The 15,550-nt window shown below is 54.6% G+C and overlaps 1 protein-coding gene across 1 annotated transcript in view; it reads right to left on the reverse strand.

Moving 5' to 3' along the window:
- Positions 1-15,550, reverse strand: part of SNTG2 (syntrophin gamma 2) — a 184,813-nt gene that overhangs the window by 121,479 nt on the left and 47,784 nt on the right. The window contains exons 2-4 of the mRNA XM_045447897.1: positions 12,420-12,557; positions 4,237-4,293; positions 4,091-4,148 (exon numbers count right to left, since the gene is read on the reverse strand). Coding sequence (XP_045303853.1) covers positions 4,091-4,148; positions 4,237-4,293; positions 12,420-12,557 — 253 coding nt within the window. The remainder of the gene's footprint in view (positions 1-4,090; positions 4,149-4,236; positions 4,294-12,419; positions 12,558-15,550) is intronic.

Raw genomic sequence — 15,550 nt, forward strand, 5'->3', positions numbered from 1 at the left:
CTTACTAGGTATATAGTATTAACAAATATCCCCAAGCAAAATAAACACTTGGACCTTTTCCTCATGATGTGAGCAGACATCATGGGCTCACCGGGCCTCTGAGCTCAGAGCCTCAGCCTGGCTGGAGGCCGCGGGGCACCGCGGTCTGCCGGGGTCCCTCCCAGGAGGCCTGGGCACCGAGGTGTGCGGGGAGAGCCTCTGGGTGCGTCCTGAGCCCCAGAGGGACTTCATGCGCTCGCAGGAGGTGGGAAAGCTCTTCCCGAAGAAATAAAGGAGCCAGCCGCTCCTCCCCATGGAGGTTAAGTTCTTAGAAAATCACCCTAATTCAAATGCTTCTTTTGTTCTAATTCCCCGACCCGTTCCGAGCACCCTTAAGCATGCACCTGCCACGGGGCGTGGATCCCCACCCCCACCGACATTTCCAGCATCTGCTGATCCCCGTGTCTGCTGTATCATGTTACCAAATGCCGTCAGATGCTGCTGAAGCTAAAGATACAGAGACTCCAGCAGGAGTCCCCGTGGTGTCTCTGTAAAATCGCGCCTGGGCTCCCCTTCAAAGCACCTGAGAGGCTGGCGGCCGCCCCCACGTTCACCAAGACGTCCGAGAGCGCGGTCCCTCCTGCTCACTTCCTGCAGCAGCCGGGTGGTGGGTCTTTAACGTGAACAGACGTTATAATGCTGCGTTTGGAAAGTCCGCAAACCACCTTCTCGCTGGTAAATACAACCCAAGCTCCTTCCTTGGACTTCAGACCCCAAACACCCGGCCACCTGCCTCTTCCGGCGTGTCTGTCTCTGCCTCTTCCAGCAAAACGACGCCTCTGTCTCCACCTCTTCCGGCCTGACGACCACTGTCTCCGCCTCTTCCGGCCTGACGACCACCATGTCTCCTCCTCTCCACGTGCACCACGCTCCCACCGAGGCGACCCGGGCTACACTCTTCCGTTTCTCGCCAATATCTGCTGAACATCACCCGCGGGAGGACTTTCTCAGACCACGTCGCACAAAACCCTCCCTCACGTCCGTCATCACACGGCCTCGTTTCCTACACAGCGGAACCTATGGCCGCGGCCTGAACATACCTTATTCATCTTGTTGCCTGACGATTTTGATGTGATGGCGGGCTCATCACCGCTGAACGCCCAGAACAGAGACTCTTCCGAAGACATGATTTGTTGAACGTGGCTGCACAAATGCACAGATGAACGACAGCCTGAGCTGACATTCCCCTTTGACCTTACAGCTTATAGCCGCCTCGCTCCTGAACGTGAAGCCAGGTGCACATCACGTTCCCAGTGGGACTGAGGCTGCAGACGATCCCTCAACATCTAGGCCTTCCTTGTGGGCAAGTGACACCTGCCACATCAGGGAGGTACCCAGGCCATGTGGGGGTGCGGCCGTCTCACCAGGGCCAGTCAGTGTCCCCTTTCCCACCACTCACCTGGAGTCTCCCGTCTCCAGGAGCCAATCCTGACTTGACTGCCGGACTGGGAACCAGTTCAGGGGTGTGCTGGCTGCCATGTGCGTCTCCAGGTCGCCTGGACCCGGGGCTCCAGCACACGGGGCCCCACACTTTCACCCGACACCAGAGGCACACGGCAGCTGGGCGCAGATTTCCAGCAGCCAAGGGCGTCCCTGCCCGTAAAACAATAGTCCTGTGCCATACTCTATGAGGTGAGTGGCGTGACACCGAGCCTGGGTCTCTAAAAGCTCACAGTCGGTTGAGCACTTATGCAGACTTTACAAAGAGCTCAGGGTGTGGGATATGCACTCGGTGAAAAGGGAAGCAACAGGTCTGGAACGCAGGCCGACAGCAGTAGGGTGGGGGCGACCGTCTTCGTGTCTGAGAAGAGGCCTGAGCTACTGAGGCCGACTGAGGCAGGACCACACTGATGGAGTGCAGGGACAGGTGACCCAATGGATGGGGACAGGGCCCTGGCTCTCAGCTCACCGGCCACCGATGCCAGGATGGAGGCAGCCTGAGAAGACAGGAAGCTTCTTTGACCCCTGCAGGGACTCTGCTCAGGAGGCACCCGCACATTCTGGCTGCAGGACCAGTAGGAAGTGGGGGAATCTACTGGCTCAGCTGCCTCGGGGGCCCCGGCTCAGAGATGGGAGGACTGGGGTGACCGCCACCTTTCTCAAAACTGCAGCCTCGATTCACGGTGGCGCTCTCTGCACATGGCCTTCACCTGTTTGTCCCTCCACAGAGAATGGAGGTTTTCCCTCTAATTTAAGCATAAAAGGTTTTTCTGATTTTTATCTGCTGGTTAATCCTACTTCCTCTCCTCTGACACACTCATATCCACAAATGAAAACCTACACTAGTAGAAAAGACGGGGTGTTTGCAACATCACAGAAACACATCGAGCTGTCCTCCTTCCATCACCAATCAGCCCACCCCGTGTGCCACATGGCACAGAAGGAACCAGACAGATGGCCCAGTCCAGGTAGGGACAGTCCCTTGCACAGATGCACTAGGTTCTGGAAGCATCTGGGCTCCACAGTATCACCAGAAGTACAACAGGAACGCTCCAGTCTGGAGGGACGACGGTTTTGAAATCTTTGAAAACGTCAACAAGAGTGACCCATGTGATGCAGAGACCAGTGCAGCTCTCCTGCTACCTACAGATTTCATCAAAACCACACTTCCTGGGGCGCCTGGGTGGCGCAGTCAGTTAAGCGTCCGACTTCAGCCAGGTCACGATCTCGCGGTCCGTGAGTTCGAGCCCCGCGTCAGGCTCCGGGCTGATGGCTCAGAGCCTGGAGCCTGCTTCCGATTCTGTGTCTCCCTCTCTCTCTGCCCCTCCCCCGTTCATGCTCTGTCTCTCTCTGTCCCAAAAATAAATAAACGTTGAAAAAAAAATAAGCTTTAAAAAACCACACTTCCTACAGGACCGAAATCCTCATGTTAGGAAGGTGTATGCAGGAGAGCCACGCACTGGCCACAATTCACAAGCTGGTCTCCTCGAATGCCCTGAGTCTCAGCCTCGGTCCTGATGAAACACTACCCACCTGTTGTAACCTTGCTCAACAAGGGGAGAAATGTAACACTGTTGTTGAGCCGATGACTCAATGTCCTTTGGGTGGAAATGGTCTTTTTGCAGATGCAAATGTGTGGTTAAAATCTCTCTTCTCTGCATGAATGAGTCAAGGTTGTTGTGGGGAATTCACATTCCGTGTGGACATGGACTCCAGCCACAGGTCCACGCCACAGCCCCCGCGCACACGCACCTGCGGAGCACGCGGTGGTGGGGTCCCAGGCCGAGGCCGCCTCTCCCACCACCACTGGGCCGCCACGTGCTCTGACACGGGGCTGGGCTGCAGCTGGGGAGAAGGAGGGAACACGTTTCCACTGTTCAAGAGCCCAGTCTGCGTGGGCGACTCACCCCTGCTCTGGCTTCACCGCCTCGGACCCCTTCCCCCACGTGGGTCGCTGCCTCCCCTCCTCCTCCAGCAGGGGGACAAACAGCCCCTGAGCCTCAGGGGGACCGGCACCCACAGGCAGAGTGGAGGCAGCTGGGACGCCGGACTAGTCCCTGCCATCTAACTACGTGACTCTACTACAACCATCTCCCACCGTTCAGCGCTGGACGGCGAGGCCGCAAACCGCACATCCACTCCCACTCCCGCGCCCGGTGACCTGAGTCAGCGGCAGCTGCGGGGCGACCATCCCCCTCCAAGCCTGACACCGTCCAACCGCGTCCCCGACGGCCATCCCGGCCTCCCCACCAAGCTGCTCCCAGAGGGCGGGACGCGATTTTTGTCACAGACCTCCACGAGCATCATGACTGCCGACGCCAGGACCGTGTGTCCTCGGGCATCACACTGCTGAGAAGACCCTGTGGTCTGGCCCTGAACGTGTCTCCAGAGGCTGCCCTGATGGCCACAGGGGAATCAGTGTCTCTCTTAAGGGCTTGCGGCCTCGGAGGACATGAAAAAGGCAGAGCCGTGTCAGGGGTAACGTAGGGGCAACAACAAAACAAAACGGCCGCTAAACAACCCAGCACACAAACAGGTGCTTATTTTTATCGTTTCCAATAACACATTATCTCACAAACTGCCGTGGGCATACATGTCCTGGCCGCGTTACCTGCGTGGCCTCTGAATATCTTTGATATGACGACAGGGACCCTGTGCTCGGCGCCTCCCTGGAAGACAGGCAGAGAGAAGGTTCCGTCACAATCAGCAAAGACGCGCGCTCAGAAAGAAGGTCGCGAGGGAGGAATGCGTTCCTACCTTTACGCTCAGGCCCAAGCCGCCAACGGGCTGTCTGCGCAGCGTCACGGTTCTGTGCTTTAAAAGATTTTAGAAAACAAAGCAAGTTTAGGTTGAAATGCATGATCAGAGAGTGAATGCAAAATGCAGACATATGTTCATTTAAATTTAAGTAACTCTTTAAAATACACCTGCAGAGTGACACACGTTCACTTCCTGTCTGTAGTGTTACCTTGAGGAGCAGAGACCTGGATTAAAAACAGACACACAAGATCCAGGCCCTATTACGGCCGTTATTTAAACCCAAGGTGAATTCCTGCAAGCTGGCCGATCTTCCAGATCTTTCTCAAGGATCACAGGCCCCAGGAAATGGCCGTGCTCTCCCGATCTCAACCTATCTTCGAATCCGTTCTTCCCACCAGTCCCCAGCCTGGCTCCCTCCCCTGCTGCCTCTCCACCTGGCACAACCACCTTCAGGCCCAGGCCCGTTCTCAGGTAGTCAGAGCTGACCCCTGAATGATCGATCACCATCTCCCGGTCCTTGGCCCACGGGGCCCAACCACGCGTGAAGGCGCCAGGGGTGGCAACGAGCTGGAAGTGCAGCGGTGCCCGGAACCAGCAAGGCCTCCAAACCGCATACACGTTCAATCCCCAGCTCCTGTTCTGCTTGGTCTAAACTGACCAATCGTTTAACCAACTGCACCAGATCTGAGGGTGGAAGACAGGGGCCTGGGGTGGGAGGAAGGGGTGGGCCAGGCGCATCTGTGGCTCAGAAAGATCCCGTGGGAACAACGGCAACGACCCACGTTCTCTGCTCTGGAAGCAGAAGCATAGATGCTTTCACACCAAACGCAGAGCACCGTGAGCAGGGACAGGCGATCAGGAGTGTGCTCGCGGAGTGCCATGATAAGGGACAGGCCGTCAGGGGGCCGTGGAGAGCCGTGAGCAGGGACAGGCCATCAGGAGTGTGCTCGCGGAGCGCCATGATCAGGGACAGGCCGTCAGGGGGCCGTGGAGAGCCGTGAGCAGGGACAGGCCATCAGGAGTGTGCTCGCGGAGCGCCATGATCAGGGACAGGCCGTCAGGGGGCCGTGGAGAGCCGTGAGCAGGGACAGGCCATCAGGCGTGTGCTCGCGGAGTGCCATGAGCAGGGACAAGCCGTCAGGGGGCCGTGGAGAGCCGTGAGCAGGGACAGGCCATCAGGGGGGCCATGTGGGCTCCTGCCCAAGCCCAGGGCATGCCAGCCGCCAGCAATGGGCCACAGGGACTGCAGGGCCGAGGGGGAAGCCAGTGTTTACAATGTGTCTCTTGCACAACGTGTAAAATCCAAGAGTGACTCCATTCTCAGGAGTGAATTCATCATAAGAAACCAGAGCCAACGTACCTCCTTTAGCGCACGCGTGGGAATCCGTTACCCGTGTGGATATTAACGGCAACACTGTGTTCTGAGTGTCCTGTGGCTGCAGCATCTTCAGCTGGTGGCCGTTTGTATCATCACACGCGGAGAGAGAGCCGCGGGTCGGGGACGCTGGCTTCAGGGTAATGGATCGCACTGTCTCCGTGTCCCGCACTGCCCGCGAGGGGGTGACGGTAAAGAGCAGGCCCAGCTCACGCCCGTTGACAGACTCGCGGGGGCTCCTTCCAGGCCTTTCCAAGTACTTAGCTGAACGCTGGGAGCATGTCTCATCCCTGCGAAGGGCAGACACACTCGGGACGTAAATCCCACGGTGCGTGGGGGTCTTCCGTGTGCAAAGTCTGGAGTCAGCCAGCGACTCAGCGGGAAAGGCGGAGGGGACAGTTACCGGCTGCCTCATCATTCAGCCTGAGTCCCTGCCGCATGTGTGACGACACCCAGCGTGCCTCTGAGGGGAATATTCTAACCAAAGCCCAGAAAATAGGGTCATGTGATTCCACACCAGCCAGCATCTCCACCGCACGGAATTTGTCAAACATTCAATCGTGTTTTCCAACTTTCGCCATTAATGCGAGCATTTGAACCTCACGGAGAGCAAGCGGATATATTTTAGAGAAAATATGTTTGGAAAAGTGCCAAGGGTGTTTCTGTTGCGACAGACTTTGCCAAATGGCACTGTAAATCAGTCATTTTATTCACACATCGATCTCAGGAGGAAACTTCGAATAAAACTTCAGAAAATGATCACCTGAGGCAAAACGGGTTAATGCACACCAAAAATCTGGACTAATAGTCCCAACAGGTGGAAGCAGAAAAAATTTATGCAATGAGCCTCTTTACCGTTTGTTCAGGAGAACTTGAAGAGACTGTTATCTGTTATTAATCCAGAACACTATTTATTCAAGTATTTGCTCTACGCAATCTGCTAAAATTTCCTTTTGGAGCAAATGCGCCCTGGTCACTTAACCCTCTGAGAAATTGAGTTTCTGTGTCTGGAAAGCGAGGATGATACTGTGTGTCCCACACAGAAAGTTGCTGTGGGCTGAACTGTTCCCCTCAAGTCCCTACGTGGAAGTCCCATCCCTGTGTGACTACATTTGGAGGTAGAGTGAGGTTGGAGGGGTCACAGGCTGGGCCCCAGACCATGGGACTGCTGTCCCCACAGGAGCAGGAAGAGGGGGGACCCCAGAGCCCTCTCTGCATGTGCTCAGAGGAAAGCCTGTGGAGGGCGCGGTGGGAAGAGGGCACCGGACCATCTGCATGGTTCTGCGTGGGCAGCCTGGGCCTGCGAAGACAGCCAGTGGAGAGAATTACGGGAAACCAGCAAGTGCCACAGAAACATCAGGATGTCAAGTCTCGTCATGAAAAACCTCTTCTTGGGGCGCCTGGGTGGCGCAGTCGGTTAAGCGTCCGACTTCAGCCAGGTCACGATCTCGCGGTCCGGGAGTTCGAGCCCCGCGTCAGGCTCTGGGCTGATGGCTCAGAGCCTGGAGCCTGTTTCCGATTCTGTGTCTCCCTCTCTCTCTGCCCCTCCCCCGTTCATGCTCTGTCTCTCTCTGTCCCAAAAATAAATAAACGTTGAAAAAAAAAATTAAAAAAAAAAAAAAAAGAAAAACCTCTTCTTTCTGCTCTTCTAAACTCCCTTGCTGGAGCTTGTAAGAATCTCGCATTCAAAGCCGGGAGAAGGTTCAGCCAACCTGTGTTCTCACAATTGAAGATCACGTAACTACCTAGGTTCTAACACGAATGTAGCATTGTCGTATTTAACAATTTTGTTTTTCAAAACAAGATTTGTAAAAGTTAGTGGATAGTTAAAACGAATAGAAAATACAACTTGCACAGCTTTTAGCTGAAAACGTCCACACAGCAACCCAGCTAAGGCCCCTCCTGTGTCCTGATGCTTCACGAACTCACAGCCAGGCCACAGACACAAGTTTCGAAAGCCCTTCTCTCAGCAGATGTGTAGACGGAAACTAGTGCTCTCAAAAGGCACTTTCTAATTCAACCAAAGCAGTCCTCTCTGATGAGCTCGCTCAGTGCACAACCGTGGGGCCAGTACCTCATCCATCGAGCCACGTTCTCCCCTTAACCATGTTTCTCTTCAGGGTTGGGGTGTGCTCACTTCCCAGAGCAATGAATTACGAATTCATTCAGATGTGAAGAGACTTGGGAGGACCAAGTTTGGAATCTAAGGTAACGCTTCAATAAACTCTTTTCCAACCGGAGCCAGCTGCACTTTTCACAAACATAAGAGATAAGGACCTTCAGAAAATATTCTGCTTTATCATTAATTCCAAACTATGTTTTGACATTTACCTACTGCAGATTTATGGACCCAGAGAATTGAAAGCAAAAGGGAACCACAGAAAGGATATAAATGTAGGTGGATAAAAGCAGTAATAATGCATTTATTTTATCACAAACGAGCAATGATAGAATTGTGGGCATTGAGTAAAGAATTTATCAGACATAGCCAGGACTTTGGCAGGCGTCATGATAACAAATTCATCCATCTTGGGGAGTTTAATACAAGTTTAATTCTTTATTCCAAACTAAAATATCAGTTTGTTGATATTCCTCACAGCACTTGTTACATGAGAAATAAACTTAATTTTTGAAAATGACTTTAACAAGTTCACTACCCACCCCCTCGCCCCCAGCTCCCCCCACTCCCGTGACGTCTTTCGGTCTCATAGCCTGGGTTTTGTGTCTAATAACGTTGTTTAGCTGGTGCACGGAGATTCCAATGCCGGGTGTGTTTTCATCTTTATCTCAAGACAGCCCCTCTACTCAGGTCTGCTGGGTCACTTTTCGTGCCTTGTCCTGTCCCACCTCCGTAGCCTCCTGTGCCGGAGGCATGCTACAAACTCGGTCGTTGCCGAGCCTGAGGTCCCCAAAGGTCAACGTCTGTTTTATTTCTGCCATCTGTTGCTTACAGTGGTTTCAAGTTCATTCATGAAGGACATGACTTTATGGTGGTTTCAAGTTCACTCATGAAGGACGTGACTTTCCAGCACTCCTGCTCCAAGCAGGGGAGAAAGTCAGCTGTCCTCTGACCTCTGGGCCCCGGGACTGCCTCCTGAGGTCTCACGCAGATGCAGCCAGGTCGTGGCAGGTGGGCCGACGCCAGCCCCAGGGGCCGGGAGCCTCCCCTCACGCCAGCTTGGCAGCACCCCCAGAACCGGGGATCCGTGTGTCCGAGAGCGTCCCCGGGTCACACCCTCACAGAGGAGCAGCTGAGACACTGCCCCGACCCCGTGACTACCTCCAGGAGCTTAGCTCAGTCGCTCTGAATCTTAAAGTCCCAAATAGTAACACGAGGACACAGAATCCACTGAAGTACGTGCCAGCCGCAAATTTGCCGGGACTCGAGGTAGCGAATACGATATAAATTTATTAAAATGTTCTCTTCATGCGGACCTTCCCAACCACGTTAATTTAAGCCACAAGCATAAACTTACAATTAGAGAAATGCAACGTGTCACGTGTACAGGGATGACGGTAAAATAAAACGATGTACACAAAACCCTGAAACACGAGAAAAAGCTAGGTCTCTCAGGCTACAAGCACTCCCTCTCTTTAGGAGATAATGGGAAAATCCCAGGATTAGAAATATGCAAAACGCCATGTTGATCTCAACGGGAAGAAATACGAATGGAATAAGAATTTTCTGGTTTTAAACTCCGGTGATGAACCGGCAGATTTAAAAAACCCTCCGGTTTTATGGAAGAGTCAATGCAGTCCAGTCCTCCATCTTTTGTGATAAAAATAACACCCATCGTGAACTGACATTGCGGCGATTGCTTCGGCAGGGTCACGTCCACCCGTTGCCGTGTCTCGGACACGCGCAATCCAGAAAGTGCGGGGCCGGCGGCGGGGAGCCCCCGCGGAGTCCGCCTGCGGGGTCGGGGGAGCCGGTTCCCGCCACCGCGCGGCTGGATCACCAAGCACGCGGCACGCGCACTTCGCCCCAAGGTCAGAGCGCGAAAGGCGGCCACGGTCACCAGCACCATTTCCTGGGAAGAAAACGGACGTCGAGGACGAGAACTCCATGGGCCTGCTGCACGTGTGGCTGCAGAACGACCCTGACGTCAGGTGCTCAGGGCGGTCCCGGCCCCCGGGGGCAGAGTCACCCACGGCAGGTACGTGACCTCAGGTACGTGACGTGTCCAGGGCAGTCCCGGCCCCCGGGGGCGGAGTCACACACGACAGCAATGATGTTTAATGGTAGTTTTAAGTCTTGTGGTCCTGCTGATAAGCTAGCTTCTGCTGGAATTTAGTATCTATACTGTGTGCCCGGTAAATAGGCGTCGCACCGAATCTGACACGTAAGTGTCACGTCCTGGCCACAGAGGCTCGGGGTTCAGCGACGTGTAAAACCCCAACTTGTTTCTTCTGTTGACCCACCGTGGACCGACTAGACCTTCCACTCCTGCCCTTCGGAGTAAGCTTCAAGGGAATAGTCGTCCTCGGCCAGGTGCGGCCTCCTTGGAAACGTCCAGTTCCACAGGCGCGGTGAGAGCTCCCCAGAGGTGTTCTGGATCCCATTCCAAAATCAGCTGTGACCTTTGTTAAAAATAGTCTTCTCGCTCTCCAGACACATGACGTATTCTCAGGCAAGATAGCTGTTATTTTTATAACCAACTGAAGAATGCAGTGCTTCAGCCCTCCCGCAAACTAATGGGGCTGCACCCAATCTGCTCTGTGGCTGGGATACGGGAGTCTGATCTCAGGTTGCTGACTGTTTCCCCCGGAACCGCCCCCCAAACCATCCAGCACAGGGACACGTGTTTCTTCACCAGAACGTCCACAATTTTGTAGGAGGAGAAGCAGGGAACCCGCAGACAACACCGGAAGTGGGGCCGGCAGACACAGTGGTCACAGACCCAAGCCCCGTGTGCTCCCCACCCACTCTCCAGAGCGGGCGAGTTAAGGTCAGTCCTGTGGCTGTTCACAGCCCTCAGTGAATCACTGGAAATTATAAACATAAACTGACAGGTCCAAACACACACTCATTTATCCTAGGAAGGAACTGATCACTTTCATCAAGGACTTAACCTTAGGCCAAGAATCTGACATTATGAATAAAGAATGTAATTTATTTTTCCTGGACAACTGAGCACAGAAACACTGAATGTTTTTATTATAAGTTGTCAGGGATTCTCTACAGATTATAAAGTCACTCTGAAGAAGGATAATTTTTTAAACAGTTCCAAACTCTTTGCTAACCCTCTGCTCCCCAGTCCCATGCCACCAAGTCCTCAGAACAGGTAGGGGACAGAAGGGGACAGTAGGTTGAATGAGGGGTTAGTGCCTGGGCTGCAGGAAGGTGGACCCCAACCTCCAACCCGACCCTCGATTCAAGGGAGGAACAGCGGAAGGAACTGTCCTCCACCCCCATCACAGTCGCCTCACCTGTCCTGGATGGCAGGGAGCATCCAGAACAGGGGCAGTGACCTGAGCAAGGTGGGGCACAGAGGGACACTTCCAGTGGAAGCCACAAGCACTTCCGTTCTCAGGGCCACGTGTGTGTATGACTCACACAGGAGCCCGGCATCGCTTCTGGGTGGGGACACGTCGGGCTCTCCCAGGGAAGACATCACACTGGCAGCATCTGCATCTCCTGGGAAACGCCGATTCGAGAGAAGTGGCCAGTTTGCTTCATTTCCGATCAAAGGTCATGAGGACCCAGGCAATTGTGAACGTAAGAGCCCGCACTCTCCCAACAGCCCTCCCTGGACTGGGGAAAAGGAATGACCTGGGGTATTATCAAATGCACAGAAAAAACTTATTTTCAGCTACATGATTCCTTGAGTCTCTCTCTGTTTTTGTAGCTCCTGGGTGGGTGCATTCAAAGGACAGAGTAGTGAGATGTAGATTGTATATGCATAGATTTATATATTTCCAATTAGCCCACCAGAAGGAAAACAGGAAATTGGCTACAGTTTTAATATAGCACACCAAATACAGTATACTGTATATTAAATATATCGTGTGCAGTATACTACATATTAAATATATCATGTGAAGCATACTATATATTAAATATATCATGTACAGTATACTGTATGTTAAACATATTGCATACAGTATGCTATATATTAAAATATCATTTACAGCATACTGTGTATTAAATATACCATATACAGTATGCTGTGTATTAAATGTATCACGCACAGTATAGCACATATTAAAATACATCATGTACAGTATACTGTATATTAAATATACCACATAGGGTAGCCCTGTTTGAGTTAAACTGAAACAAAAGCAGCCAAAATTATTCTTCCTCGTCTTTATTCGACATTTTATTGCCTCTAATCAGTAAGCTTCTTGCCTTAAGAAAAGTTCATTTGTAAAAGACTGAAGCCAAAAATGGCAGGAGCGCCTGTTTATGTCCCCAAACGCCAGGGACAGAGCTGACACCAGGCACCAGAAAATGGCCGCTGCACGTGGTTCTAGACAGAGCCCTCCCGGCTGAGGTTTCCGCCAGCAGACGACCTCTCACACTATGTCCTTCCATTTCCAATGAGGTTGTGTCACGTTCCATCCCGTGGTGCGTGGGGCCATTTTCACATAAAGGTCCTTAAGGGAAACCCATCAGCAAAGAAATGGCGGAAGTCAGGGAGACAGTAAAGGGTTCCACCTGGAACCTGATGTCTGGGGACAGTTAATGGGGGAGGGGCTCTTCCTCAGCAAACAGCCCGAAGGAAATAGGAAAGCGGCCTCACCCAGTTAGGCCTTCCCAGCGCGTCCACACGACGCCCCGGTGGCGGCGCAGGGCACTTACATGTGCGCCGTGGCTGCTCCCGCGGACACAGACCACGTCCTGTTTCTGAATCGTGAGGACCTCTCTCGTCAGCTTCAGGCGGACGTCGCAGGGGCTTCCAGACCCTTCGTGGTGCAGCAGGGCGAGGCCGGTTCTGGTCTGAGGGGGCAAAGCGGAAAGAGGCCAAGGGCGTGAGCGCAGGGACGTGGGCGCCACAACAGGGCCATGGCCCCTCGCCCACCAGCCCTTGGGACACGCCTGCACTGACCACACAGGGCAGCACATCTGCCTCCCATCTGACCAGGGCTCCGGTGACGGGCCTAACACACGGGAAGTCTAAGTTTTGAATAACCGTTGCTGAACAGTTTTTACAGGATTTAAGTAAATATGTTTTTAAAAGAAAATTGGCCAGGATTTTCTTCAAAATATTGAAGTATTATTAGTATTTTATTTAAAGCAATTTTTTCTGCCTTTAGAAAGGCTTTTCTACTTTAACCAAAGCTATTTAAGTGAAAACCATAACTTTAGAAAGGTTCAGATAATACTTGGATGAAGATTTGTTGTTGTAGGAAATGTTGAAAATAATCATTAAATGGACACCGGCTTCATCGGAAGCACCAGGCAGGGCCCGTGCGCGAGGCTCCTCCAGGGCGGCCTCTGCTTCCGCGGGAGCCTGGGGACGAGGGGGGGCTTCCTTCTGACACCAGACAAAGCAGTCAGAAAACGGAAGCAGCGGTCAGGAGGGAATTTAAGTAAAGAAGATGGCCTGCCAGGCCTTGTCCGCAGAGGAGAAGGGGTAAGTCGGGAAGACGTCTCTGGATAAATGAGAGGGGGCCTCCTGGTGCGTGAAAATCGCGGTCGACCGGGTGCCCCCAGCCGGGCCCCGGCGGTCGGGTCTCAGGTGCGGAGCAGGCTGGCATTTCCGTCCTGTCGAGCGGCAGGGGCCGCGTGCAGGGCGCTGCCCGCACAGCCCTAGGCGGTCACCCCGCACGCCAGGAAGGAGGGCGGGGGAGGCAGGAGGATGACTGGCGAGGTGGCAGGCGCTGCACCCTCAGGCCAGGGCCACGTGGATGGGCCCGCGAGAGGGAGGCCCAGCGAGGTGTGAAGGATGACGCCCTGGTGCCGGGGCAGCTCAAGGCCACTAAACGTGGCTGCTCGGGAATGACCGGGCGTCCACAGAGCACCAGTGCCCGCACCGGTCTCCCCTGAGACCACGCCTGAATCTGTGTGGGGTGCGGTCTGAGCCTCAGGGTTCTAGAAGCTTGCCAGATGCTTCTATTAACGGGAGAGTCAGGGGAGGAAGGGCTCAGAGCAAGGGGGACGGCGTCCAGAACACTCCCCCCTTGGCCCACAGACCCTCCCACCCAAACAGAACCTGCGGTCCCCCCACCGCAGGTGACGCCGGCGCGGAGGAAGCCGCGTCCTGCCGGGCTAGACTGCGCGACAGTACGGCCCACCCGTACTCCCGGCACAGCCGTGCTCACCACGACCACGCCGACGCACTCGCGCAAGGCTGCCGTCCACACAAACAGCTGCGCATTGACGCTGAATCCACAGACAGCCCGTTCAAAACTCTGCTTGATTTAGAAAGTACACAAATAGCAGCCGTAGGGGCGTCTGCAAACCCGTCGGGCGTCTGGACGCACTCGGCCTACACGCACCCCGTCTGCCAGCTGCCGGGGCCGGAGCCGGAGCCGACGTGGCTCCGTCACACGTGGCCGCCGGGGCCGAGCGCTGCACGGAGGTGTCGGCACAGGGCTGGCCCCCACACCCACGCTCCGGAACCCGGGAACCCGGGAACCCAGCCGTGGTTCTCTTCCTCTCCTGGCCTCACCAGGTGGCTGAGAAGCAGGCACCAGAGTCGCCAAGCCTTTGCGGGTGAGCAGGACAACCCCGACCGTCACCAGTCCCACCGGACAGGGAAAGCGCCCACTGACCCACTCTCCCTCCGACCTCCTGGCTCCCCGCCTGGCGGGCGGGCACACGGGCTCCTCAGAACCCTTCACTAGAGACGTGCCCACAGCCAGGAGCGTCCCCTGGCCAGCTGTGGGTGCCACGTGGCATCAGGACCGTCTGCTCTCACTCTGCGGCCGGAGCAGCAGGGGCTCGAGGCACGTGTGTAACTTAAACACGTCCCTGTAGAAAGACACCTGTGTGACCTGCTGTCGGTCATGTGACTTTGGGTGCGTTACTGCACTTCTACGCAAGACTAGGTCTTCGTGGCCGCTGCATGTGTTAATAATGACGACAACTTTGCTCACTCTGACGGAGAATGACACTGTCCACTCTCAGACCAACACGGAAGCGCGGAGATGACACGCACACGAGATGACTCAAGCACGGCAAAGCGCCACCTGATGTAGCAGGACCCGCTCTGAAGTCTCTCTTGCCGGAACGTTCTTGCTGGACCTAACTGATTGTTCCTTCACTTACTCTTGGGAAGGTGCTGCCCGAGAGTGACCACGTCTGTGAAACCGTCAGGGGCCTGTGGACGTCGGACGAAGCCGCTTCCCACGTGCCTGGGCGGCTCCTGTGTTAACTCCGCTAATTACAACAGCCCCGTCCTGCCTTCCATGCAGGCAAGATGCCCACTCTCAGCAGCACTGAGCTCAAACCTCTCGAGGCGCAGGGGGTTCCCCCACACTGTAAATCCCACAGCTTGTTCTCCTGGTATGAAGGTTCTAAAAATGCCGCTCAAATCTCTCACCCGACCACTGTTCCTTCTTCATTCACATTTCCCAGAAGCGTGTTCTTCTATGGGACTTCACTTCGTACATTTAAGCCAAAAACGTCAGGGGGGAGAGCCATCACCGAAGCTCACAGGGTCACCGTGCGTCAGAGGCTGGGAAGTGCGATCTCACCCGGGGCAACTTCTCTGGTTCCCTCCTAAGTGGCAGATGTGACGTCCACCTAAGGGAGCCCCGATCTGTCTGCATCGCTCCTGCGACAGTGTGACTGGACGTGACCGTACACGGCGGCCCCTCCCTCCTTCCCCCAGACACGTGGACGGAGAGCTGGGAAGGCGTCAGCGCCTTCCTGGAGGTCCCCTCCCCTCCACCTGCCACAGGCCCTTGGCTTCTCCTCTGCTCTCCTGCTGGCTCGTCGACGTTCTCCCACTCTCCACCCACAGTCGCCCAAGGGCCTCTATGCGG

This window comes from Leopardus geoffroyi, chromosome A3, assembly GCF_018350155.1.
Source record: "Leopardus geoffroyi isolate Oge1 chromosome A3, O.geoffroyi_Oge1_pat1.0, whole genome shotgun sequence".
NCBI classification, from domain to species: Eukaryota; Metazoa; Chordata; class Mammalia; order Carnivora; family Felidae; genus Leopardus; species Leopardus geoffroyi.